This window comes from Pistacia vera, unplaced genomic scaffold, assembly GCF_008641045.1.
Source record: "Pistacia vera cultivar Batoury unplaced genomic scaffold, PisVer_v2 Contig31, whole genome shotgun sequence".
Taxonomy (NCBI): domain Eukaryota; kingdom Viridiplantae; phylum Streptophyta; class Magnoliopsida; order Sapindales; family Anacardiaceae; genus Pistacia; species Pistacia vera.
Window position 1 is genome coordinate 171,288 of NW_022196124.1, and position 27,485 is coordinate 198,772.

Below are 27,485 nucleotides of genomic sequence, written 5' to 3' on the forward strand. Positions count from 1 at the left end.
ATGATATCAAATATATACCAAATAATTTAAAATGAGCAGTGCTCATGGCTGATTCAACTCCATAAAGACTACGATTTGAGGCTATGCAACAGCAACAGGTGATGGATGATAAGGAATGGGAACGAGGCAGAGATGATCTTTTCTTCTAACTGTAACACAAAAGGACTCGCTTATGTCCAAATCTTCAGGCTTCATTCCATCAGGAAGTTTCCAATCAAAATGATAAAGGTACACTGCGAGAGCAAGCTCAACATTGGCCAGACCAAATATAGATCCTGGGCACATCCTCCTTCCATAACCAAATGGAAGGTATTCAAATTTTGTTCCTTTAAAGTCAAGAGAACCATCAAGGAACCTCTCTGGAATAAAGCTCTCCGGGTCAGTCCGATAGTTTGGATCTCTATTAATTGCCCATGTGTTAACAATCACTTTGGTTTTGGCAGGTATGATGTATCCATTGATCTCGCATTTCTCTGAACTCTCTCTTGGAAGTAAAGGAGGAGGATGTAATCTCAAAGCCTCTTTTATAATTAGCTTCAAGAATTTCATTTCTTCAATGGCCGTTTCATCAATTTTCCTCCTATTAAACACTTCCCTCACCTCAGCTTGCCAAGTCTCTTAGTCCACGATGCGGTAGAACCCCAACAGCTGCAAACTGGTGCAAATTTCCAATAATAGGTCATTTCCATGACCCTGGGGGTAGATTAGAAGTTTTTCAATAGGTGGTTTTGAATCTTTTTTCTATTTTCAGAACCATGAAGACAAAGAGAAGAATGTTGAGAAGAATTGAGAATGAGGGGGGTATGAGCTCCATTGGAAAGACAGATGTGCTGCTATTGTGAAAATTCACTAACTCTAAACCACATTCAATTCCACACAATCAATCAAGAATTAAACTGAAACAAACTCAAGAAGAAAAGAACGCAAGATTTTACCGTGGTTCTCTTACCCAAATTGGATAAGCTACATCTACGTTGAGCTCCAGTAAACTTGAGCTCACTGCACTAGAGATCAAGTTTTACACAAGTACAATCAATATTGAACTCAATCAATTCACTCTCTCTGCAAAACCTCTCTTGACTAAAACGTAACCCTTTCCTATGAGAATACTAAACCAGATCCTCAAAATATGAAGGAAACTCAACCCTCAAATACAATTACAACAATCGCTCAAAGATTACAAGCCTATGAGATGCAACACAAACCTTAACAGAGAAGATAATACTTAATCGCAAAAAACCAGTGTATAAAACTTCCAAATTCGACAGAGAAGCTTTCTTCTATATTGTTGCTAGTGGGAGACATTCTGGCCGTTAGATTCATCTTGTCTCCAATGGTCAGGATCAATTCTTGGAGCTGTCCCATAAAACGACAGTGTTGGACTTAATGCCCAATGACATCGTTTTGGGCTTCACTTTAACATTCTCCACCTTGAAGCTCAAAAACAAACTCTCTGCTCAATCCGAGTCTCCCTAGTGTAGCTACCTCCCAAGAACCCTTCTCAGCTCTATAGTTTGCTGCCTATTTTACAAACAGCAAGTTTAAACAGTGTTTAAACTTTGTGATAGTTACAAGTCTACTGCTAAACTTTGCAAAACTATACCAAACACATACAACACAATTTTAAAAATATAAAAAGTCAAAATTATCAATCACAATATTCGCGGAGATTTAATACTAAATGTAATTTGGCTATTTCATATTACATATATTGCAGATCTTTCACATTCTAACTTCAATAATTGCAAAGTTTATTTTGTGTTTGCTAGCTATTATTATTTTTTTTTTTAAATTGTATTCTTGCCCCATATATTCTGATTTCGAACTGGAATACTAGCCACTCAGAAATATTAGATAGATAGAACTTTGAGCATATGACTGTGAGATTTGAATATTTTAAGAAAATTAATTAAATAAAAAAAAAAAGGGTATATCTAGACATATAATTATGAGCAATTAAAAAGAGATGAATAATCTTAGTCACTTAATTAAAATTTATTATAGGTGAACAGAATATATGCTATGTCCTTAAAATTATAGTTATGCTTTTTAATAGTTGTTACAATGAAAAACGATTACAAAAAGGAACTTATTCAAAATCTTGATTGTCTTTAGGCTATGGTTAGTATGGGCCCTGGCTTCACTTGCTCATGTTAGTCAAGCAAAATGGACCTCAACTCTCACTTTGGGCCTATATCTAACTAGGTTAAAAATATGATGGGAAGTAATTTTAAGTCCATACCAAATTGATTTTCACCCCTGATGACTAAGTACACCTCTTTTATAATAATAATAAAAATAAAAAATCTCTTTAAAACCCATTTAATATGGAAAATAGCCTTTTAAACTTAATTTGGTTTATTTTCTCCTATTTCAAACTTAATTAGGTATTTTATTTTATACCTTTTTTCCCAAATCAAACTTAATTAGAATTTTTTTAATATATTTTTTCCTCCGATTTCCTAGTTTCAACTTATTCTCTCTTCTTCATATTCAGATTCATTCCGTTATGTTTTCTCTATTTTTAGCATTATATTTTCATTAAACAAGCAATTATTTAAAATAAAATAAAAGGTTTAAATGATTATGAAAATTTAGGATTAGGTTACGAAAATTAGGGCTAGGGTTTATTTCAAATTAAAAGTTAAATGTTAAAAATTAATATATATATATATTATATATATATATATATATATATATATAGCGTAATGCCTTTGCTTGGGCAAGTTGTTTTTTATTTGCGTGTATTCAAGTTATTTATACCAACGAGATTTCCCGCCCCTAACCGTTACTTTCCTTCAATCTGGAATCATTCAAAAATAATTTCTAAATTGCTTCTTCTATTTGATCAGTTTTCACATCTCTCATTCTTCAATATTCTCTTACATTTTGATTCTTTGTTTAATTCTGAAATAAATCCAAAATGATCCTTCATTGTAATTCTATCAAACCAGCTTAAAAAAACCCATTCCTCTTACTTCACTCTCCTCTCTTCTCAACAACAACAAAAATATATATGTTTTCACTTGCTGTATTTCACTCACAGATTATTCAACAGAAAACTGATGCAAATACGCATATTTTTCGCCCTCTTCATCAAAATTACCCACCAACAAACCCATCAATTACCTTCATATTATGTCTCTCTTTTGCAATCTTGCATAGCCCATAAAGCCGTAAACCCTGGTAAACAGCTGCTGCCCATATTTTTCACATGGGTTTTGGATTTAACCTTTATTTAGCTACTAAATTAGTCAATCTTTATGTTTTGTGATTCTTTACGTAATCCACATCTGTTGTTTGATAGAATTCCTAAGGGAAATTTGTTTCTTTGGAATGTGCTCATTCGTGGGTATGCGTGGAACGGGCCTTATGAGGTGCAATTGAATTGTATCATAGATTGATTGAGTATGGTCTTTCCCTGATATTTTACTTTCCCGTTTGTGTTAAAAGCCTGTTCTGCGCTTTCGGCTGTTGAAGAGGGAGGAAATTCATGAAGATGCTATAGAACTAACCGGGAAACGGATTTGTTTGTTGGGGCTGCGCTTATTGACATGTATGCCAAGTGCAGTTGTGTGAAAGTGCTAGGGAAGTGTTTGATAAGATTTTAGTGAGGGATGTTGTGTTTGGGAACTCTATGATTGCTACTTACGCGCAGAATGGAAGCCAGATGAATCGCTAGAGTATGTAGAAAGATGGTTTTGACGGTTTAAGGCCATCTGAAGCAACCTCGTGACTGTGATATCGCTTCTGCTGATACTGCAGCACTTCCTCAAGGGAAGGAGCTTCATGGGTTTAGTTGGAGACACAGATTTGAATCCAATGATAAGGTGAAACTGCATTGTTTGATATGTATGCAAAATGTGGTCTCTGTGAGTTGCAAGAATTTGTTTGAGCGGCTTAGGGAGAAGAGGGTTTTTTTCTTGGAATGCGATGATTACTGGGTATGCAATGCATGGCCATGCTACGGAGGCACTGGATTGTTTGAGAAATGAAGAATGAGGCTCGGCCTGCCCACATAACTTTGTGGGTGTTCTATCTCTTGTAGCCATCGTGGTTTGTTAGATGAGGGAAGGAAGTTTTTTGAATCTATGATGAGGGATTATCGTATTGATCCACAGTTCAACATTATACATCATGGTTGATCTTCTGGGCCACTCTGGCCAATTGGATGAGGCCTATAATCTTATAATGCAAATGAGAGTGATGCAAGATTCTGGTGTGTGGGGTGCGTTGATGAATTCGTGCAAAATCCATGGATATGTGGAGTTGGCAGAACTAGCATTGGAGAAGCTGATTGAACTTGATCCAGATGATGCCGGGAACTATGTTTTTTATCAAACATCTATGCTCAAGCTGGAAAATGGGAAGGAGTTGCAAGGATGAGAAAGTTAATGATTGACAGGGAGTTAAGAAAACCATTGCTTGTAGCTGGATTGAAGTGAAAAACAAAACTCATGCATTTCTTTCAGGAGATACTTCACATCCTAATAGTGACGATATATGAAAAATTAAAGTGGTTGCGGACGATGAAGAAGCTGGCTATGTCCCAGATACTGGATCAGTTTTCCATGATGTTGAGAATGATGAGAAGACAAGCATGGTTTGCAATCACAGCGGAGGCTAGCAATAGCATTTGGACTTATTAGCACACCAGATAGAACCAGGATTTTGATAACCAAGAACCTCAAGATCTGTAAGACTGTCATATTGCAATCAAGTTCATCTCGACAATTACAGAGAGGGAATAATTGTTAGAGACGTGAATCGCTACCATCATTTTCATGATGGGGTGTGCTCTTGTGGTGATTATTGGTGAATGAACAAGGAGAAGTCTTTTTGAGATTTCAAATTTATGATTTTATGCTCATTTGAGCAGAATCTGACTATAATCAGAAAATGATTGCTGAGAACGGAAAAAGGAAATCTGTTGGGAAAGGATGCTGATCTGAGGAAGCATAATTGTTGTATGAATTTGTTGATTTACTCACAGCACCTGGAGTGCATGGTATTCAGAAAATTGGGTCTAGCTTTTCTCTGGCTGCTTTGGAAAATGTAACTCGTGGTTGCTCAAGCTATGAGAGAAAATACCCCATCGGTGAAAAAACTATTTGACGGAGACTGGGGAAGGGAATCAATAATATTATAACGCGGTGGAAGTGAATGGGAAAAGCACATCATTGTCAGAATGACAGCCACAAAACTTCAGTTATTTCACTCTCTGGTGTTTTCAGGGAAATCTTGGTCTTGGTAAATGATCATCCTCTGTGTTTTAACGGCTGTAAAATAACAGAATGCCAAGATGGTGAATTCATGCATGTTTCGCAAGTGTATAAGTATCAACTGAGTATCAGCAGGATGAGTTGGAGAAGATCACCGCGATATATGGCTTTTTTTTCTTTTTTGGCATATACCGTACAACTTTATAAGCATGACCTATTAGTGAATGTCGCAAAATGAGATTAAAACTGAAAACTTTTGGTTCTTGAATGGTGTATTATGCTTGACAGTAATTTATACATTTCTGCGTATTTTCAGACTAATTGACACCATCTTCTTTGAGACAGTACCCTTTGTGGGTTCCCTTGGATTATTTTCTGTTTCCTCGATTGAGTCAACTTGAACATTTAAAGAAACAATATCTAAGACCACGGTCCTTTCTTTTTCCAGATAAAGGGGCTAGGGTCTTGGCTTAATTTGGGATAATTCCATGATTAAATGGAAGATAGACCCAAGGAAGAAACCCCTATGAACATAAGATAAAATGGAATTGAAAAAAAAAAAAAAAAAGAGATCATTTGAAACATGAACTGTGTTGCTATTGAGTTTCCTTCAAACGGTATTGCAGGTGTCGTTGGAGATCTCTCGGTGCCATCTGGTTCCTTCTCACTCAGGCAGCGTTTCCATCATCTGCAATGGGTTATCAGTCTGTTGGCATTGATCTGCCCTCGATTCTGCATGTGTAGATAATTTTGGGAGAGATAAAAAAAAGAAAGAAAAAAAGGTATAAGATAAATATACATAATTAGTTAGCAAAATTAATCAGAAGTGGGGCTAACCTAGACATTTTCTAAGAATTGCAGGAAGGGGTGAGGGAGATATCACTCAGAAAAATTTTGAATTTCTTTTTCTATAACTTGATGATAGAAGAGCCTAGCTATACTTACGAATAAGCGATATTGATACTAGAAATATTCAAGTATTCAGATGTTATGGTTGCTCTTTTCGTTATGATTGTTTCTATAGATATTAGACTTTGCTGTTGAATTGTATTTACTGAATGATGTCCCAACTCTCAGAAAAACTATGGACTTTATGTCTTTTCATGTTGTCGAACTAGATAATAGTTTGTACAGTGAGTATGGTGCTGTTAAATTGTATTTTCTGAATGATGGTCCCCAACTCTCAGAAAAATCATGGACTTTTTTTTATGTCTTTTCATGTTTTCTAACCATATAATGTAATTGTACAGTAAGTATGTAAGTTGCATATCTGACCTTTCAGGTCTCCAAGTGATGATCTTTCTAGACAATTTCTGAAACTTTTTAACACTAGCTCTTCTTGTTTTATATAGAGATCTGACTTGCAGCCATTGGTTCGAATCTGATTTTGTCTTGCAGCTCCCACGAAAGAACTATCTTTGGCGTTTACTGCATCAACTTGATTCCTACTCAAATGGTTAACCTGTACCTCTTTCTGAACATCAAATCCTTCCTGACAGTTTTCCATGTCCTGGACTTCAAGATATTGCCATTTTTATCTGAAGTTAATGAAGGCAGAGTAGAAAAATTCAGTATGCTCATACCTAATAAGCTTTCTCAAAATTTCTGAGACATTGAGCAGGTAAGCAAAGATAGAAAAGTATAAAGTTTTAAGGATTGGTAAAGATAGAAAATTTTAGTTCTGTCAGCCAAGATGTATTTTATCTAACTAATCAGTCTATACCTGGAAGTATTTTAGCACTTCTGTACTAGAACCAAAAGCGTGCAAATTTTTTCCACATCTCTCGAATGAATCGTGTCTGCTACCAGCGTCTTGCACATGATCAGCAATACTATTAGTTTTTGAGAAGAAAATGAAGAAGCAATATTTGAATTACTGAAGTGACATAAGAATAATTGAGAAGTAACATACACCTGCAATGAAACTCTGAAGAGCCTGGTGTAGCAGAACTAACAATGTGATTGACAGATCATCGGACAAGCCAGACAAGGCACTAGAAATTCTGCGAGGATTTGCCTGCTAACCATAGAAACAATAATAAATTAAACCAAGGAGAAGCTGGATAGCTGGAGTAAACCACTTATACAAAGATAATTTTGCAGCCGAATGAAGGTAAATATGTTGAAGCCCTATTCAAGCTCTGGAGGCAACGTAAAAAAAGCAACCATTCTTAAGTTAATTGTTGATGCTCTTCTCAAATTCTCAACTTAAAAATTAATTCCTTGTAGTCTGATGTGCGGAAATTCTCACCGACCACAAAGCAAAGAGAAGTATCTGAGTTACATTGGAAAGAGTTGAAAACCTTTTGTTCATTTATTAGCCTTTGATTTGGCGGATCCTTGTCATTTGAATCAAGGAACTCATGGACTTTCTCTTCCTGGATGCATGTAAGCTGTGGCCAGACAACCCAATAGCTGTAGATATTCAGTGTTCGCCCGCTGGATGCATAATTTTCTCTTATAATTTTCCCAGCCAGGAAAAGCTATTCCTCCTCAGATCCTTGAAATTTCTTGCACATGTTTGTATTACTAAGGTTTCCATCGTAACAGTATCATTCTCCTTAGATCCTTCAAAAAAGAGTCTCTTTCAGAGAGGGGCATCCTTTCCACAGATTCTTCAAATTCTTACAGTCAACACTTTGCAATTTTCAGAGCAGAACACTTTAGCATGGTAGCATTCACAATATTTCTTGAGGCACCCGGTCTTCTTGCAGCCGCATCCCTTGTAGTGTTTTCCCCCCATTGGAACATTCTCCTTATCATCCTATACTTGTCACAGACCATACCACACATGGACAATATCAGAAATTGCAATATTGGATAAGAAAATCTACACATGGATAAAATACAATGCCATGACTATTCTATGATTTCTTTTTATGTTAATGCTTTAGAACCAAATCAAAACTCAGATAAAGGAAGGAATCAAAATCAACATACGTGAGTGTTTTATTTGACTAATATAAGTCTTCATATGCATACAAATCCTAGCTGAATACTACTGTAACATGACTAAAGTTGATGGAAAACAGCAAATACCAACACAACTACGAACAACACTGCTTCAGTCAAATCCAATATACATACACCTTGAAAGATCTCATTTTTCATACCCCAATATTTAGAGTACTATATGTGCAAGCAATCTTTGGGCTGAATGCGGAAGGGCTACGCTCAGTATATTTTCTACAGCTGCTTCCCTTAGAGCCTCATTTTCAACATTATTTCGACAATTAATCCACTTGCACTTGCGCTCATCGCAATAACTCCAGCAGTGAAGCACTGACAGTACCTAATCATTCAAAGATAATAACTCTCTAACCAATTACACCTCTAGCTAAAGCAAAGACATACACTAGAACAAGTATATACATACTCGCTGTCTAGCTTTCAATCAAGTATACTCACAGCTTTAAGCATCTTGATCGTTTGCAACAGCAACCATTGTTGGCTTTAATGTTTGGCTGTAAATTTAATCTTGAGACTAGCTTTCCTGCTTGAGATAATGTCAGAGCAAACCTCAGTAGACTTTTGAAATCAAGATTAAACTCAACAATCAAGTCCATTTCTTTTTTTCCCTATCATTTCTCAGCAACCAAATGTAATAAATTTGTAGGTTTTTATCAAAAGACAAAGTCTTTCCTCCGTAAAAGGAACAAATAAAAGCAATATCAGTAGAAAGATCTTTATTAAAATCTAAAAAAAAAAGCACTGACGATGGAGGCAAATGCAACACCGTGTTTGGCTCGGCCGGCGAAATCGAGAGCTCTGGTGATCGCATTGTAGTGACCGAGACAAGCCAAACTCCGTGAAAACTAGCTGCTTAATGAGATTCACTGGCGAGGAAACTAGCCTCTCAGTAGCCAAATTTGATGCTTTTGTAATGGTTTTGGTTGGTTTTGCGGGAGGACTGATCTCTCTGTAACTGAATCGGTCGCTTTCGTAACCGACTTCAACTGTTTTGAAGGAGGAAGATTGATGATCACATTTTCCGCCATCGAGGTTTGTTCTCTGTATTTGAGCTCAGACAATTTATTTAGGAACGAAGGAATTTTTATCAATAATTTTAAATTTTTGTTATTGGAGAAGCTTTCAACATTAAAAATGGCGAGATTTTGGATTTTGTAATGTTTTCCTTCATTTTCTCTGATTTCTCGGCATCCAAACAGAGTGACAAAATTTTGAATTCGAAAATTTTGTGAAGAGATTATTAGATTAAGAGAGTTAGAGAGAAGTTTTGGAGGGAAAATTGGCTTTTAATTAGGAGGGTTAAAATGTGAAGCGATAAGTCTGAAGAGTATCTGTTTAAGTACTTAAATCATTCGATAAATAGAAAATATTATTAAAGAAAAAAAAAAAAAAAGCTATATTAGAAGCTTTAATTTCCGATTAACAGAATTTTATTAGAATTTTGAGTTATCTAACGCATATAATGATATGAGCGTCTCTATGAAGTCAAATCTAGTCTCATAATACTCATTCGCACGCGGCATAAGACAAATCCAACCTCATGTTCTTAGCCGGCAACGTTATGAAGCAAGATTTAAACTCAGCATGTTCTTTAGTTATGTTACATGCCAAATTTAATCTTAAGCACATTTTAGGCTTACAATTAAAAGAGAAGTTTTGGAGGGAAAATTAGCTTTTGTTAGGAGGATTTAAAACGTGAAGAGATAAATCCGAAGAGTATGCGTGTTTAAATATTTAAATGATTCGATAAATAGAAAAATAATATTAAAAGAAAAAAAAAGCTATATTAAAGCTTTAATTTCCGATTAACAAAATTTCATTAGAATTTTAGTTGTCTAATGCATATAATGACAGGAGCATCTCTAAGAGGTCGAAGCCTCATAATGCTTATTCGACGCGACGCAAGGTAAATCCAACCACACATTGCTTAATCGGCAACATCATGAAGTAAGATTTAGACTTACAATGCTCCTCTGTGACGTTACATGCCAAATTCAATCTCAAGTACATTATTAGGCTTACAGTTAAGCAAGAAGTTTTGGAAGGAAAATTGGCTTTTGATGGGAGGTTTAAATTGTGAAGAGATAAGTTCGAAGAATATGTGTGTTTAAGTATTTAATTGATTCGATAAATAAAAATATAATATTTAAAGGAAAACCAAACAAAAAAAAAAAAAAAAAGAGCTGTATTAGAAGAGTAAATTTCCGATTAATATAATTTCATTAGAATTTTGAGTTGTCTAATGCATATAGTGACATGAGCGTCTCTAGGAGGTCAGATCTAGCCTCATAATACTTATTCGATGCGACGTAAGGCAAATCCAACCACATGTTGCTTAACTAGCAACATCATGAAGTAAGATTTAGACTCTCAATGCTCCTCTTGTGACCTTAACTGTCTCTAGAAGGTCAGATCTAGCCTCATAATACTTATTCGACACGACGTAAGGCAAATTCAACCACATGTTGCTTAACTGGCAACATCATGAAGTAAGATTTAGACTCTCAATGCTCCTCTTGTGACCTTAACTGTCTCTAGAATGTTAGATCTAGTCTCATAATACTTATTCGACGCGACGTAAGGCAAATCCAACCACACGTTGCTTAACTGGCAACATCATGAAGTAAGATTTAGACTCTCAATGCTCCTCATGTGACGTTACATGCCAAATTCAATCTCAAGTACATTGTCAGACTTATGGTTAAGAGAAAGTTTTGGAGGGAAAATTGGCTTTTGATCGTAAGATTTAAAATGTGAATAGTTAAGTTCGAAGAGTATGCGTGTTTAAGTATTTAAATGATTCGATAAATAGAAAATATACATTAAAAGAAAGAAAAAAAACTAAATTTGAAGATTAAATTTTCGAGATTAACAGAATTTCATTAGAATTTTGAGTTGTCTAACGCATATAATGACATAAGCGTCTCTATGAGGTCAAATCTAACCTCATAATACTTATTCGACGCGACATAAGGCATATCCAACCACACGTTGCTTAACTGACAACATCATGAAGTGAGATTTAGACTCGCAATGCTCCTTTAGTGACGTTACATGCCAAATTCAATCTCAAGTACATTATTAGGTTTATAGTTAAGAGAGAAGTTTTGGAGGGAAAATTGGCTTTTGATCAAAGGATTTAAAATGTGAAGAGATAAGTCCTAAGAGTATGCGTGTTTAAATATTTAAATGATTCGATAAATAGAAAATATATATTAAAAAAAAAAAAAAGGCTATATTAGAAGCTTAAATTTTTTATTAACAAAATTTCATTAGAATTTTAAGTTCTCTAACGCATTTAGTGACATGAGCGTCTCTAGGAGGTCGAATCTAACCTCGTAATGCTTATTCGACACGACGTGAGGTAAATCCAACAACACGTTGTCTAACCGGAAACATCATGAAATAAGATTTAAGACTCAGCAATGATCCTCTGATGACTTTATACACCAAATTCAATCTCAAGTACATTGTTAGGCTTATATCGACATCGAAAGACCGCTGGAATCACAAGGCCCATTGTAACAACTTTGGGCGAGGGCGAAGGTTATTGATTTAAGAATTGGAGGGGATTAAAATAGAATAGAAATGATAAAATCGTCATTTTATACGTTAATGGAGTTTTATATGATTTTTTAAAGTTTAATATTTTCAAAACCAATGATTTTCACTCATAAATCTCAATCAATACCTTAAAGATTGGGAGGTTGACGTAAACTTCCCTTGCAAGGGTTTATATAATAAATAACCTCCGAAATCATCCTTTAATTTCATCTACCTATTTTAATTAAGTATTAAAAACTCCTAAGATTTATTACCATATACAAGTATCAAAAACCCTTATGATGATTGTGGGTATATTTGAAATTATGATTAAATATTTTTATACTAGGTCATTTATTTTTTATTTATCTTTATATTATATGATTGATAATTATTAAATCTAGTATATAAAATAATTAATGATGCAATTAACGTGATTTTATTATAATAGTACAATAGACTTTTTTTCTTTTGTATGATTGGGGTGTCCGAGTTAGTTTGTCCGTACCTCAATTAATCCCCTATGACCTTAGAACTATCACTGAGTAAGAGTTCTAGTGGTTATCTCTAATATCAATTTTTTTTTTTTTTTTAGTGATTGAAGATGTCTAGACCAGCTTACGCTCACCTAAACTAATCCTCTTGGACCCTAGAATTATCGATCAAGTAAAAGCTCCTATGACTACTCCTATTAGCAACTGAGAAGGGATTTGAACTTAGGACCTCTTGAATAATGCACTCAAGAGTCCATATCGAACCATTCGAGTACCCAGAGGTAGTTGTACGATAGACTTTAAAATGGGGTCTAGCTTTTCTCTGGCTGCTTTGGAAAAATGTAACTCGTGGTTGCTCAAGCATGAGAGAAAATACCCACTCGGTAGAAAAAACTATTTGAGGAGACTGGGAAGGGAATCAATAATATTACGGCGGTGGAAGTGAATGGGAAAAGCACATCATTGCAGAATGACAGCCACAAAACTTCAGTTATTTCCTCTCGGTGTTTTCATAGGGAAATCTTGGTCTTGGTAAATGACATCCTCTGTGTTTTAACGGCTGTAAAAATAACAGAATGCCAAGATGGTGAATCATGCATGTTTCAGCAAGTGTATGAAGTATCAACTGAGTATCAGCAGATGAGTTGGAGAAGATCACCGCGATATAGGCTTTTTTTTTTTCTTTTTGGCATATACTCGTACAACTTTAAAGCATGACCATTATGTGAATGTCGCAAATGAGATTAAAACAATGAAAACTTTTGGTTTTTGAATGGTGATTATGCTTGACAGTAATTTATAAATTTCTGCGTATTTTCAGACTAATTGAGCACCATCTTCTTTGAGAACAAGTCCCTTTGTGGGTTCCCTTGGATTATTTTCTGTTTCCTCGATTGGTCAACTTGAACATTTAAAGAAACAATATCTAAGACCACGGTCCTTTCTTTTTCCAGATAAAGGGGCTAGGGTCTTGGCTTAATTTGGGATAATTCCATGATTAAATGGAAGATAGACCCAAGGAAGAAACCCCTATGAACATAAGAATAAAAAAAAAAAAAAAAAAAAAAAAAATCATTGAAACATGAACTGTGTTGCCATTGAGTTTCCTTAAACGGTATTGCAGGTGTCATGGAGATCTCTCGGTGTCATCGGATTCCTTCTCACTCAGGCAGCGTCCATCATCGTAATGGGTTATCAGTCTGTTGGCATTGATCTGCCTCGATTCTGCATGTGAGATAATTTTGGGAGAGATAAGAAAAAAAAAAAAAAAAGGTATAAGATAAATATACATATAGTTAGTTAGCAAATTAATCAGAAGTGGGCTAACCTGACATTTTCTAAGAAGTGCAGGAAGGGTGAGGGAGAATATCACTCAGAAAAATTTGAAATTCTTTTCTATAACTTGATGATGGAGAGCTAGGCTATACTAGAATAAGCGATTATTGATACTAGAAATATTCAAGTATTCAGATGTTATGGTTGCTCTTTTGGTATGATTGTTTTCTATGGATATTGAGACTTTGTGTGAATTGTATTTACTGAATGATAGTCCCAACTCTCAGGAAAAACTATGGACTTTATGTCTTTTCATGTTGTCGAACTAGATATAGTAGTTGTACAGTGAGTATGGTGCTGTAAATTGTATTTTCAGAATGATGGTCCCCAACTCTCAGGAAAATCAGGACTTTTTTTTTATGTCTTTTCATGTTTTCTAACATATAATAGTATTGTACAGTAAGTTGGTAAGGTGCATAATCTTCCTTTCAGGTCTCCAAGGTGATGATCTTTCTAAGACAATTTCTGAAACTTTTTAAACTAGCTCTTCTTGTTTTATATAGAGATCTGACTTGTAGCCATTGTTTGGAATCTGATTTTGTCTTGCAGCTCCCACGAAGAACTATCTTTTGCGTTTACTGCATCACTTGATTCCTACTCAAATGGTTAACCTGTACCTCTTTCTGAACATCAAATCCTTCCTGACAGTTTTCCATGTCCTGGACTTAAGAATTGCCTTTTTATCTGAAGTTAATGAAGGCAGAGTAGAAAAAATTCAGTATGCTCATAACTAATAAGCTTTCCTCAAAATTTCTGAGACACTGAGCATGTAAGCAAAGATAGAAAAGTATAAAGTTTTAAGGATTGGTAAGATAGAAGAATTTTAGTTCTGTCAGCCAGATGTATTTATCTAACTATCAGTCTATACCTGGAAGTATTTTAGCAGCTTCTGATACTAGAACAAAAGTGTGCAAAGTTTTTCCACATCTCGCAATGAATCGTGTCTGCTAACAGCGATCTTGCACATGATCAGCAATACTATTAGTTTTTGAGAAGAAAATGAAGAAGCAATATTTTGAATTACTGAAGTGACTAAGAATAATTGAGAAGTAACATAACCTGCAATGAAACTCTGAAAGCCTGGTGTAGCAGAACTAACAATGTGATTGACAGGATCATCGGACAAGCCAGACAAGGCACTAGAAATCTGCGAGGATTTGCCTGCTAACCATAGAAAACAAAATAAATTAAACCAAGGAGAACTGGATAGCTGGAGTAAACCACTTATACAAAGATAATTTTGCAGCCGAATGAAGTAAATAATGATTGAAGCCCTATTCAGCTCTGGAGGCAACGAAAAAAAGCAACCATTCTTAAGTTAATTGTTGTACTCTTCTCAAATCTCTTAACTTAAAAATTAATTCCTTGTAGTCTGGTGTGCGGAAATTCTCACCGACCACAAGCAAAGAGAAGTATTTGAGTTACAATGGAAAGAGTTGAAAACCTTTTGTTCATTTATGCCTTTGATGGCGGATCCTTGTCATTTGAATCAAGGAACTCATGAGACTTTCTCTTCCTGGATGCATGTAAGAGCTGTGGCCAGACAACCCAATAGCTAGATATGCAGTGTTCGCTGCCGGATGCATAATTTTCTCTTATAATTTTCCCGCCAGGAAAAGCTATTTCTCCTCGATCCTTGAAAATTGCACATGTTTGTATTACTAAGGTTTCCATAGTATCAGTCTCCTTAGATCCTTCAAAAAAAGAGTCTCTTTCAGAGAGCCATCCTTTCCACAGATTCTCAAAATTCTTACAGTACAACATTTGCATTTTCAGAGCAGAACACTTTAGCATGGTAGCATTCACAATTTTCTTGAGGCACCCGGTCTTCTTGCAGCCGCATCCCTTGTAGTGTTTTCCCACCATTGGAACATTCTCCTTATCATCCTATACTTGTCACAGACCATACCACACATGGAAATCAGAAATTGCAATATTGGATAAGAAAATCTATACATGGACAAAAATACAATGCCATGAACTATTCTATGATTTCTTTTTATGTTAAGCTTTAGAACCAAATCAAAATCCAGATAAAGGGAAGGAATCAAATCAACATACGTGAGTGTTTTATTTGACTAATATAAGTCTTCATATGCATACAAATCCTAGCTGAATACTACTGTAACATGACATAAAGTGATGGAAAACAGCAAATATCAACACACAACGAACAACACTGCTTCAGTCATAATCCAATATACATACAGAACTTGAAAGATCTCATTTTTCATACCCCATATTTAGAGACTACATGGATGCAAGCAATCTTTGGGCTGAATGCGGAAGGGCTACGCTCCAGTATATTTTCTACAGCTGCTTCCCTTAGAGCCTCATTTTCAACATTATTTCGACACCAATGCACTTGCACTTGCGCTCATCGCAATATACTCCAGCAGCGAAGCACTGACAGTACCTAATCATCAAAGATAATACTCTCTAACCAATTACACCTCTAGCTAAAGCAAAGACATAACACTAGAAATAAGTATATACATACTCGCTGTCTAGCTTTCAATCAAGTATACTCACAGCTTTAAGCTCTTGATCGTTTGCAACAGCAACCATGTTGGCTTTAATGTTGGCTGTAAATTTAATCTTGGAGACTAGCTTTCCTGCTTGAGATAATGTCAGAGCAAACCTCAGTAGACTTTTGAAATCAACAATTAAACTCAACATCAAGTCCATTTTTTTTTCTTTTTTTTCCTATCATTTCTCAGCAACCAAATAAGTAAATTTGTAGTTTTTTTATCAAAAAGACAAAGTCTTTCCTCCGTAAAGGAAAAAAAAAAGCATATCAGTGAAAGATCTTTTAATTAAATTAAAAAAAAAAAAAAAAGCACTGACGATGGAGGCAAATGCAACCCGTGTTTGGCTCGGCCGGGAAATCGAGAGCTCTGGTGATCGCATTGTAGTGACCGGAGACAAGCCAAACTCCGTGAAAACTAGCTGCTAATGAGATTCACTGGCGAGGAAACAGCTCTCCGTAGCCAATTGATGCTTTTGTAATGGTTTTGGTTGGTTTTGGCGGGGGACTGATCTCTCTGTAACTGAATCGGTCGCTTTAACCGACTTCACTGTTTTGAGGAAGAAGATTGATGATCACATTTTCCGCCATCGAGGTTTGTTCTCTGTATTGTAGCTCAGACAATTTATTTAGGAACGAAGGAAATTTTATAATAAGTTTAAATTTTGTTATTGGAGAAGCTTTCAACATTAAAATGGCAGATTTTGGATTTTGTAATGTTTTCCTTCATTTTCTCTGATTTTCTCGGCATCCAAACAGAGTGACAAATTTTGAATTCGAAAAGTTTGTGAAGAGATAAGGAGAGTTAAGAGAGAAGTTTTGGAGGGAAAATGGCTTTTAATTAGAGGATTTAAAATGTGAAGCGATAAGTCAGAAGATATCGTGTTAAGTATTAAATCATTCGATAAAGAAAATATATATTAAAGAAAAAAGAAGAAAAAAAAAAGCTATATTAGAAGCTGAATTTCAATTAACAGAATTTCATTAGAATTTTGAGTTATCTAACGCATATATGACATGAGTGTCTGTATGAGTGGATTTAGCCTCATAATACTTATTCACGCGACATAAGTCAAACCCAACATACGTTGCTTAACCGGCAACATTATGAAGCAAGATTTAAACTCGTAATGTTCCTTTAGTTACGTTACATGTCAAATTCAATCTTAAGTACATAATAGGCTTATGTAAGAGAGAAGTTTTGGAGGGAAAATGGCTTTATCGAGGGTTTAAAATGAGAAGAGATAAGTCCGAACGAGTATGTTGTTTAATATTTAAATGATTCGAAACAGAAAAATATATATTAAAAGGAATATAAAATAACGAATATCAATTCAATAACGTTATTGATCCAACTCAAATTAAAGAGATTAATGTTTTTTTAAGGCTCTTTTAAATCACCAGAAATTAAGTAATAAAGTTTAAGAGGAAAGAATCACTAATTCTAATAATTTTTTTTCATTTTAGTGAGTTGGAAAAGCTAATATTAAGTTAGTTAATAACCAACGAGATTTTCCCGCCAGTAACCGTTACTTTCCTTCAATACTAGAATCATTCAAAAATAAATTTCTAAATTGCTTCTTCTATTTGATCAGTTTTCACATCTCTCATTCTTCAATATTCATCTTACATTTTGATTCTTTGTTTAATTTCTGAAATAAAAATCCAAAATGATCCTTCATTGTAATTCTATCAAAACCAAGCTTAAAAAAACCCATTCCTCTTACGCTTCACTCTCCTCTCTTCTCAACAACAACAAAAATATATATGTTTTCACTTGCTGTAATTATCACTCACAGATTATTCAACAGAAAACTGATGCAAATACACACAATTTTTCGCCCTCTTCATCAAAATTACCCACCAAACAAACCCATCAATTACCTTCATATTACGTCTCTCTTTTGCAATCTTGCATAGCCCATAAAGCCGTAAACCCTGGTAAACAGCTGCATGCCCATATTTTTCACATGGGTTTTGGATTTAACCTTTATTTAGCTACTAAATTAGTCAATCTTTATAGTGTTTGTGATTCTTTACGTAATGCACATCTGTTGTTTGATAGAATTCCTAAGGGAAATTTGTTTCTTTGGAATGTGCTCATTCGTGGGTATGCGTGGAACGGGCCTTATGAGGTTGCAATTGAATTGTATCATAGATTGATTGAGTATGGTCTTTCGCCTGATAATTTTACTTTCCCGTTTGTGTTAAAAGCCTGTTCTGCGCTTTCGGCTGTTGAAGAAGGGAGGAAAATTCATGAAGATGCTATAAGAACTAACTGGGAAACGGATGTGTTTGTTGGGGCTGCGCTTATTGACATGTATGCGAAATGCAGTTGTGTGGAAAGTGCTAGGGAAGTGTTTGATAAGATTTTAGTGAGGGATGTTGTGTTGTGGAACTCTATGATTGCTACTTACGCGCAGAATGGGAAGCCAGATGAATCGCTAGAGTTATGTAGAAAGATGGTTTTGACGGGTTTAAGGCCATCTGAAGCAACTCTCGTGACTGTGATATCGGCTTCTGCTGATACTGCAGCACTTCCTCAAGGGAAGGAGCTTCATGGGTTTAGTTGGAGACACAGATTTGAATCCAATGATAAGGTGAAAACTGCATTGGTTGATATGTATGCAAAATGTGGTTCTGTGAAGGTTGCAAGGAAATTGTTTGAGCGGCTTAGGGAGAAGAGGGTTGTTTCTTGGAATGCGATGATTACTGGGTATGCAATGCATGGCCATGCTACGGAGGCACTGGAATTGTTTGAGAAAATGAAGAATGAGGCTCGGCCTGACCACATAACTTTTGTGGGTGTTCTATCTTCTTGTAGCCATCGTGGTTTGTTAGATGAGGGAAGGAATTTTTTTGAATCTATGATGAGGGATTATCGTATTGATCCGACAGTTCAACATTATACATGCATGGTTGATCTTCTTGGCCACTCTGGCCAATTGGATGAGGCCTATAATCTTATAATGCAAATGAGAGTGATGCAAGATTCTGGTGTGTGGGGTGCGTTGATGAATTCGTGCAAAATCCATGGATATGTGGAGTTGGCAGAACTAGCATTGGAGAAGCTGATTGAACTTGATCCAGATGATGCCGGGAACTATGTTATTTTATCAAACATCTATGCTCAAGCTGGAAAATGGGAAGGAGTTGCAAGGATGAGAAAGTTAATGATTGACAGGGGAGTTAAGAAAACCATTGCTTGTAGCTGGATTGAAGTGAAAAACAAAACTCATGCATTTCTTTCAGGAGATACTTCACATCCTAATAGTGACGAGATATATGAAAAATTAAAGTGGTTGGAAGGACGGATGAAAGAAGCTGGCTATGTCCCAGATACTGGATCAGTTTTCCATGATGTTGAGAATGATGAGAAGACAAGCATGGTTTGTAATCACAGCGAGAGGCTAGCAATAGCATTTGGACTCATTAGCACACCAGATAGAACCAGGATTTTGATAACCAAGAACCTCAAGATCTGTGAAGACTGTCATATTGCAATCAAGTTCATCTCGACAATTACAGAGAGGGAAATAATTGTTAGAGACGTGAATCGCTACCATCATTTTCATGATGGGGTGTGCTCTTGTGGTGATTATTGGTGAATGAAACAAGGAGAAGTCTTTTTGAGATTTCAAATTTATGATTTATTGTTCATTTGAGCAGTTACAATCTGACTAGTAGTCAGAAAATGATTGCTGAGAACGGAAAAAGGAAATCTGTTGGGGAACGGATCTGATCTGAAGGAAGCATATTTGTTTTATGAATTTGTTGATTTACTCACAGCACCTGGAGTGCATGGTATTCAGAAAATTGGGTCTAGCTTTTCTCTGGCTGCTTTGGAAAAAATGTAACTCGTGGTTGCTCAAGCTATGAGAGAAAATACCCCATCGGTAGAAAAAACTATTTGAACGGAGACTGGGGAAGGGAATCAATAATATTATAACGGCGGTGGAAGTGAATGGGAAAAGCACATCATTAGCAGAATGACAGCCACAAAACTTCAGTTATTTCACTCTCTGGTGTTTTCAGGGAAATCTTGGTCTTGGTAAATGATCATCCTCTGTGTTTTAACGGCTGTAAAAATAACAGAATGCCAAGATGGTGAATTCATGCATGTTTCAGCAAGTGTATGAAGTATCAACTGAGTATCAGCAGGATGAGTTGGAGAAGATCACCGCGATATATGGCTTTTTTTTTTTCCTTTTTGGCATATACTCTTTACAACTTTACAAGCATGACCTATTATGTGAATGTCGCGAAATGAGATTAAAACAATGGAAAACTTTTGGTTCTTGAATGGTGCATTATGCTTGACAGTAATTTATACATTTCTGCGTATTTTCAGACTAATTGAGCACCATCTTCTTTGAGAACAAGTACCCTTTGTGGGTTCCCTTGGATTATTTTCTGTTTCCTCGATTGAGTCAACTTGAACATTTAAAGAAACAATATCTAAGACCACGGTCCTTTCTTTTTCCAGATAAAGGGGCTAGGGTCTTGGCTTAATTTGGGATAATTCCATGATTAAATGGAAGATAGACCCAAGGAAGAAACCCCTATGAACATAAGAATAAAATGGAATTGAAAAAAAAAAAAAAAAAAGAGATCATTTGAAACATGAACTGTGTTGCTATTGAGTTTCCTTCAAACGGTATTGCAGGTGTCGATGGAGATCTCTCGGTGCCATCTGGATTCCTTCTCACTCAGGCAGCAGCTCCATCATCTGTAATGGGTTATCAGTCTGTTGGCATTGATCTGCCCTCGATTCTGCATGATGAGATAATTTTGGGAGAGATAAGAAAAAAAAAAAAAAAAAAAGGTATAAGATAAATATACATAATAGTTTAGTTAGCAAAATTAATCAGAAGTGAGGCTAACCTAGACATTTTCTAAGAAGTGCAGAGAAGGTGTGAGGGAGAATATCACTCAGAAAAAATTTGAAATTCTTTTTCTATAACTTGATGATAGAAAGAGCCTAGGCTATACTTACGAATAAGCGATTATTGATACTAGAAATATTCAAGTATTCAGATGTTATGGTTGCTCTTTTGGATATGATTGTTTTCTATAGGATATTGAGACTTTGCTGTTGAATTGTATTTACTGAATGATAGTCCCAACTCTCAGGAAAAACTATGGACTTTAATGTCTTTTCATGTTGTCGAACTAGATAATAGTAGTTGTACAGTGAGTATGGTGCTGTTAAATTGTATTTTCAGAATGATGGTCCCCAACTCTCAGGAAAATCATGGACTTTTTTTTTTATGTCTTTTCATGTTTTCTAACTATATAATAGTAGTTGTACAGTAAGTATGGTAAGGTGCATAATCTTACCTTTCAGGTCTCCAAGAGTGATGATCTTTCTAAGACAATTTCTGAAACTTTTTAACACTAGCTCTTCTTGTTTTATATAGAGATCTGACTTGTAGCCATTGTTTGGAATCTGATTTTGTCTTGCAGCTCCCACGAAAGAACTATCTTTTGCGTTTACTGCATCAACTTGATTCCTACTCAAATGGTTAACCTGTACCTCTTTCTGAACATCAAATCCTTCCTGACAGTTTTCCATGTCCTGGACTTCAAGAATATTGCCATTTTTATCTGAAGTTAATGAAGGCAGAGTAGAAAAAATTCAGTATGCTCATAACTAATAAGCTTTCCTCAAAATTTCTGAGACACTGAGCATGTAAGCAAAGATAGAAAAGTATAAAGTTTTTAAGGATTGGTAAAGATAGAAGAATTTTAGTTCTGTCAGCCATGATGTATTTTATCTAACTATTCAGTCTATACCTGGAAGTATTTTAGCAGCTTCTGATACTAGAACCAAAAGTGTGCAAAGTTTTTCCACATCTCTCGAATGAATCGTGTCTGCTAACAGCGATCTTGCACATGATCAGCAATACTATTAGTTTTTGAGAAGAAAATGAAGAAGCAATATTTTGAATTACTGAAGTGACATAAGAATAATTGAGAAGTAACATACACCTGCAATGAAACTCTGAAGAGCCTGGTGTAGCAGAACTAACAATGTGATTGACAGGATCATCGGACAAGCCAGACAAGGCACTAGAAATTCTGCGAGGATTTGCCTGCTAACCATAGAAAACAATAATAAATTAAACCAAGGAGAAGCTGGATAGCTGGAGTAAACCACTTATACAAAGATAATTTTGCAGCCGAATGAAGATAAATAATGATTGAAGCCCTATTCAGGCTCTGGAGGCAACGCAAAAAAAGCAACCATTCTTAAGTTAATTGTTGCTACTCTTCTCAAATTCTCTTAACTTAAAAATTAATTCCTTGTAGTCTGGTGTGCGGAAATTCTCACCGACCACATAGCAAAGAGAAGTATTTGAGTTACAATGGAAAGAGTTGAAAACCTTTTGTTCATTTATGGGCCTTTGATTTGGCGGATCCTTGTCATTTGAATCAAGGAACTCATGAGACTTTCTCTTCCTGGATGCATGTAAGAAGCTGTGGCCAGACAACCCAATAGCTGTAGATATTGCAGTGTTCGCCCGCTGGATGCATAATTTTCTCTTATAATTTTCCCAGCCAGGAAAAGCTATTTTCTCCTCAGATCCTTGAAAATTCTTGCACATGTTTGTATTACTAAGGTTTCCATTAGTATCAGTCTCCTTAGATCCTTCAAAAAAAGAGTCTCTTTCAGAGAGAGCCATCCTTTCCACAGATTCTTCAAAATTCTTACAGTCAACACATTTGCAATTTTCAGAGCAGAACACTTTAGCATGGTAGCATTCACAATATTTCTTGAGGCACCCGGTCTTCTTGCAGCCGCATCCCTTGTAGTGTTTTCCCACCATTGGAACATTCTCCTTATCATCCTATACTTGTCACAGACCATACCACACATGGAAATCAGAAATTGCAATATTGGATAAGAAAATCTATACATGGACAAAAATACAATGCCATGAACTATTCTATGATTTCTTTTTATGTTAATGCTTTAGAACCAAATCAAAATTCCAGATAAAGGGAAGGAATCAAAATCAACATACGTGAGTGTTTTATTTGACTAATATAAGTCTTCATATGCATACAAATCCTAGCTGAATACTACTGTAACATGACATAAAGTTGATGGAAAACAGCAAATATCCAACACAACAACGAACAACACTGCTTCAGTCATAATCCAAATATACATACAGAACTTGAAAGATCTCATTTTTCATACCCCAATATTTAGAGTACTATATGTGCAAGCAATCTTTGGGCTGAATGCGGAAGGGCTACGCTCCAGTATATTTTCTACAGCTGCTTCCCTTAGAGCCTCATTTTCAACATTATTTCGACAATTAATGCACTTGCACTTGCGCTCATCGCAATATACTCCAGCAGCGAAGCACTGACAGTACCTAATCATTCAAAGATAATAACTCTCTAACCAATTACACCTCTAGCTAAAGCAAAGACAATACACTAGAACTAAGTATAATACATACTCGCTGTCTAGCTTTCAATCAAGTATACTCACAGCTTTAAGCATCTTGATCGTTTGCAACAGCAACCATTGTTGGCTTTAATGTTTGGCTGTAAATTTAATCTTGGAGACTTAGCTTTCCTGCTTGAGATAATGTCAGAGCAAACCTCAGTAGACTTTTGAAATCAAGAATTAAACTCAAACATCAAGTCCATTTCTTTTTTTTCCTATCATTTCTCAGCAACCAAATGTAAGTAAATTTGTAGGTTTTTTATCAAAAAGACAAAGTCTTTCCTCCGTAAAAGGAACAAATAAAAGCAATATCAGTAGAAAGATCTTTTAATTAAAATCTAAAAAAAAAAGCACTGACGATGGAGGCAAATGCAACACCGTGTTTGGCTCGGCCGGCGAAATCGAGAGCTCTGGTGATCGCATTGTAGTGACCGGAGACAAGCCAAACTCCGTGAAAACTAGCTGCTTAATGAGATTCACTGGCGAGGAAACTAGCCTCTCAGTAGCCAAATTTGATGCTTTTGTAATGGTTTTGGTTGGTTTTGGCGGGAGGACTGATCTCTCTGTAACTGAATCGGTCGCTTTCATAACCGACTTCAACTGTTTTGACGGAAGAAGATTGATGATCACATTTTCCGCCATCGAGGTTTGTTCTCTGTATTGTAGCTCAGACAATTTATTTAGGAACGAAGGAAATTTTATCAATAAGTTTAAATTTTGTTATTGGAGAAGCTTTCAACATTAAAAATGGCAAGATTTTGGATTTTGTAATGTTTTCCTTCATTTTCTCTGATTTTCTCGGCATCCAAACAGAGTGACAAAATTTTGAATTCGAAAAGTTTGTGAAGAGATTATTAGATTAAGAGAGTTAAGAGAGAAGTTTTGGAGGGAAAATTGGCTTTTAATTAGGAGGGTTAAAAATGTGAAGCGATAAGTCTGAAGAGTATCTGTGTTTAAGTACTTAAATCATTCGATAAATAGAAAATATATATTAAAAGAAAAAAAAAAAAAAAGCTATATTAGAAGCTTTAATTTCCGATTAACAGAATTTTATTAGAATTTTGAGTTATCTAACGCATATAATGATATGAGCGTCTCTATGAAGTCAAATCTAGTCTCATAATACTCATTCGACGCGGCATAAGACAAATCCAACCTCATGTTGCTTAGCCGGCAACGTTATGAAGCAAGATTTAAACTCAGCATGTTCCTTTAGTTATGTTACATGCCAAATTTAATCTTAAGCACATTATTAGGCTTACAATTAAAAGAGAAGTTTTGGAGGGAAAATTAGCTTTTGTTAGGAGGATTTAAAACGTGAAGAGATAAATCCGAAGAGTATGCGTGTTTAAATATTTAAATGATTCGATAAATAGAAAATATATATTAAAAGAAAAAAAAAAGCTATATTAAAAGCTTTAATTTCCGATTAACAAAATTTCATTAGAATTTTAGTTGTCTAATGCATATAATGACAGGAGCATCTCTAAGAGGTCGAAGCCTCATAATGCTTATTCGACGCGACGCAAGGTAAATCCAACCACACATTGCTTAATCGGCAACATCATGAAGTAAGATTTAGACTTACAATGCTCCTCTAGTGACGTTACATGCCAAATTCAATCTCAAGTACATTATTAGGCTTACAGTTAAGCAAGAAGTTTTGGAAGGAAAATTGGCTTTTGATGGGAGGGTTTAAATTGTGAAGAGATAAGTTCGAAGAATATGTGTGTTTAAGTATTTAAATGATTCGATAAATAAAAAATATATATTTAAAGGAAACAAAAAAAAAAAAAAAAAAAGAGCTGTATTAGAAGAGTAAATTTCCGATTAATATAATTTCATTAGAATTTTGAGTTGTCTAATGCATATAGTGACATGAGCGTCTCTAGGAGGTCAGATCTAGCCTCATAATACTTATTCGATGCGACGTAAGGCAAATCCAACCACATGTTGCTTAACTAGCAACATCATGAAGTAAGATTTAGACTCTCAATGCTCCTCTTGTGACCTTAACTGTCTCTAGAAGGTCAGATCTAGCCTCATAATACTTATTCGACACGACGTAAGGCAAATTCAACCACATGTTGCTTAACTGGCAACATCATGAAGTAAGATTTAGACTCTCAATGCTCCTCTTGTGACCTTAACTGTCTCTAGAATGTTAGATCTAGTCTCATAATACTTATTCGACGCGACGTAAGGCAAATCCAACCACACGTTGCTTAACTGGCAACATCATGAAGTAAGATTTAGACTCTCAATGCTCCTCATGTGACGTTACATGCCAAATTCAATCTCAAGTACATTGTCAGACTTATGGTTAAGAGAAAGTTTTGGAGGGAAAATTGGCTTTTGATCGTAAGATTTAAAATGTGAATAGTTAAGTTCGAAGAGTATGCGTGTTTAAGTATTTAAATGATTCGATAAATAGAAAATATACATTAAAAGAAAGAAAAAAAACTAAATTTGAAGATTAAATTTTCGAGATTAACAGAATTTCATTAGAATTTTGAGTTGTCTAACGCATATAATGACATAAGCGTCTCTATGAGGTCAAATCTAACCTCATAATACTTATTCGACGCGACATAAGGCATATCCAACCACACGTTGCTTAACTGACAACATCATGAAGTGAGATTTAGACTCGCAATGCTCCTTTAGTGACGTTACATGCCAAATTCAATCTCAAGTACATTATTAGGTTTATAGTTAAGAGAGAAGTTTTGGAGGGAAAATTGGCTTTTGATCAAAGGATTTAAAATGTGAAGAGATAAGTCCAAAGAGTATGCGTGTTTAAGTATTTAAATGATTCGATAAATAGAAAATATATATTAAAAAAAAAGCTATATTAGAAGCTTAAATATTTTATTAATAGAATTTCATTAATTTTAAGTTCTCTAATGCATTTAGTGACATAAGTGTCCCTAGGAGGTCGAATCTAACCTTGTAATGCTTATTCAACATGACGTGAGGCAAAATCCAACAACATGTTGCTCAACCAGAAAAATCATGAAATAAGATTTAAGACTCGCAATGCTCCTCTGACGACGTTATACGCCAAATTCAATCTCAAGTACATTGTTAGGCTTATATCAACATCGAGAGACCGCTAGAAATCACGAGGCCTATTGTAACAACTTTGTGCAAGGGTGAAGGTTATTGATTTAAGAATTGAAGGGGATTAAAATAGAATAGAAAGGATAAAATCGTCATTTTATACGTGAATGGAGTTTTATATGATTTTTAAAGGTTTAATATTTTCAAAACCAATGATTTTCACTCTCAAATCTCAATCAATACCTTAAAGATGGGGAGGTTGACATAAACTTCCCTTACAAGGGTTTATATAATAAATAACCTCCTAAATCATCCTTTAATTTCATCTGCCTATTTTTCATTAAGTATTAAAAACTCTTAAGATTTGTTACCATATACAAGTATCAAAAACCCTTATGATGATTGTGGGTATATTTGAAATTAAGATTAAATATTTTTATACTAAGTCATTTTTTTTTTTATTTATCTTTATATTATATGATTGATAATTATTAAATCTAGTATATAAAATAATTAATGATGCAATTAACGTGATTTTATTATAATAGTACAATAGACTTTTTTTCTTTTGTATGATTGGGGTGTCCGAGTTAGTTTGTCCGTACCTCAATTAATCCCCTATGACCTTAGAACTATCACTGAGTAAGAGTTCTAGTGGTTATCTCTAATATCAATTTTTTTTTTTTTTTAGTGATTGAAGATGTCTAGACCAGCTTACGCTCACCTAAACTAATCCTCTTGGACCCTAGAATTATCGATCAAGTAAAAGCTCCTATGACTACTCCTATTAGCAACTGAGAAGGGATTTGAACTTAGGACCTCTTGAATAATGCACTCAAGAGTCCATATCGAACCATTCGAGTACC

The 27,485-nt window shown here is 35.2% G+C and overlaps 3 protein-coding genes and 1 pseudogene across 3 annotated transcripts; 2 read left to right on the forward strand and 2 right to left on the reverse strand.

The window, feature by feature from the left end:
* Positions 1 to 81: 81 nt before the first annotated feature.
* On the reverse strand, positions 82 to 689 carry LOC116136105 (cytochrome P450 71D11-like). Its single transcript, XM_031421820.1, has 2 exons — positions 657 to 689; positions 82 to 615 (listed from the first exon to the last, which is right to left on the reverse strand). The coding sequence occupies exons 1-2, from the start codon at positions 687 to 689 to the stop codon at positions 82 to 84; spliced, it is 567 nt and encodes a 188-aa protein (XP_031277680.1).
* Positions 690 to 3,065: 2,376 nt separating this feature from the next.
* On the forward strand, positions 3,066 to 4,819 carry LOC116136106 (annotated as a pseudogene).
* A 12,828-nt stretch (positions 4,820 to 17,647) lies between these two features.
* LOC116136231 (pentatricopeptide repeat-containing protein At4g21065-like) lies at positions 17,648 to 20,406 on the forward strand. The gene has a single exon (XM_031421954.1). The coding sequence runs from the start codon at positions 17,762 to 17,764 to the stop codon at positions 19,697 to 19,699; it is 1,938 nt and encodes a 645-aa protein (XP_031277814.1). The 5' UTR covers positions 17,648 to 17,761; the 3' UTR covers positions 19,700 to 20,406.
* On the reverse strand, positions 20,107 to 24,198 carry LOC116136107 (protein tesmin/TSO1-like CXC 5). The gene is made up of 7 exons (XM_031421821.1): positions 23,915 to 24,198; positions 23,299 to 23,479; positions 22,478 to 22,942; positions 22,081 to 22,186; positions 21,888 to 21,965; positions 21,432 to 21,698; positions 20,107 to 20,171 (listed from the first exon to the last, which is right to left on the reverse strand). The coding sequence occupies exons 1-7, from the start codon at positions 24,196 to 24,198 to the stop codon at positions 20,107 to 20,109; spliced, it is 1,446 nt and encodes a 481-aa protein (XP_031277681.1).
* Positions 24,199 to 27,485: the final 3,287 nt, after the last annotated feature.

Excerpts from the sequence above, each read along its gene's own strand:
- LOC116136107 (XM_031421821.1), bottom strand. The coding sequence starts at position 24,198 with ATGGCGGAAAATGTGATCATCAATCTTCTTCCGTCAAAACAGTTGAAG. Across the intron at positions 22,943-23,298 it reads ATAGTACTCTAAATATTGGG|GATGATAAGGAGAATGTTCC; the intron begins GTATGAAAAATG and ends TGACAAGTATAG. Across the intron at positions 21,699-21,887 it reads AGCTGCTAAAATACTTCCAG|ATAAAAATGGCAATATTCTT; the intron begins GTATAGACTGAA and ends CATTAACTTCAG.
- LOC116136231 (XM_031421954.1), top strand. The coding sequence starts at position 17,762 with ATGATCCTTCATTGTAATTCTATCAAAACCAAGCTTAAAAAAACCCAT.
- LOC116136105 (XM_031421820.1), bottom strand. The coding sequence starts at position 689 with ATGGAAATGACCTATTATTGGAAATTTGCACCA. Across the intron at positions 616-656 it reads ATTATTGGAAATTTGCACCA|ACTTGGCAAGCTGAGGTGAG; the intron begins GTTTGCAGCTGT and ends GTGGACTAAGAG.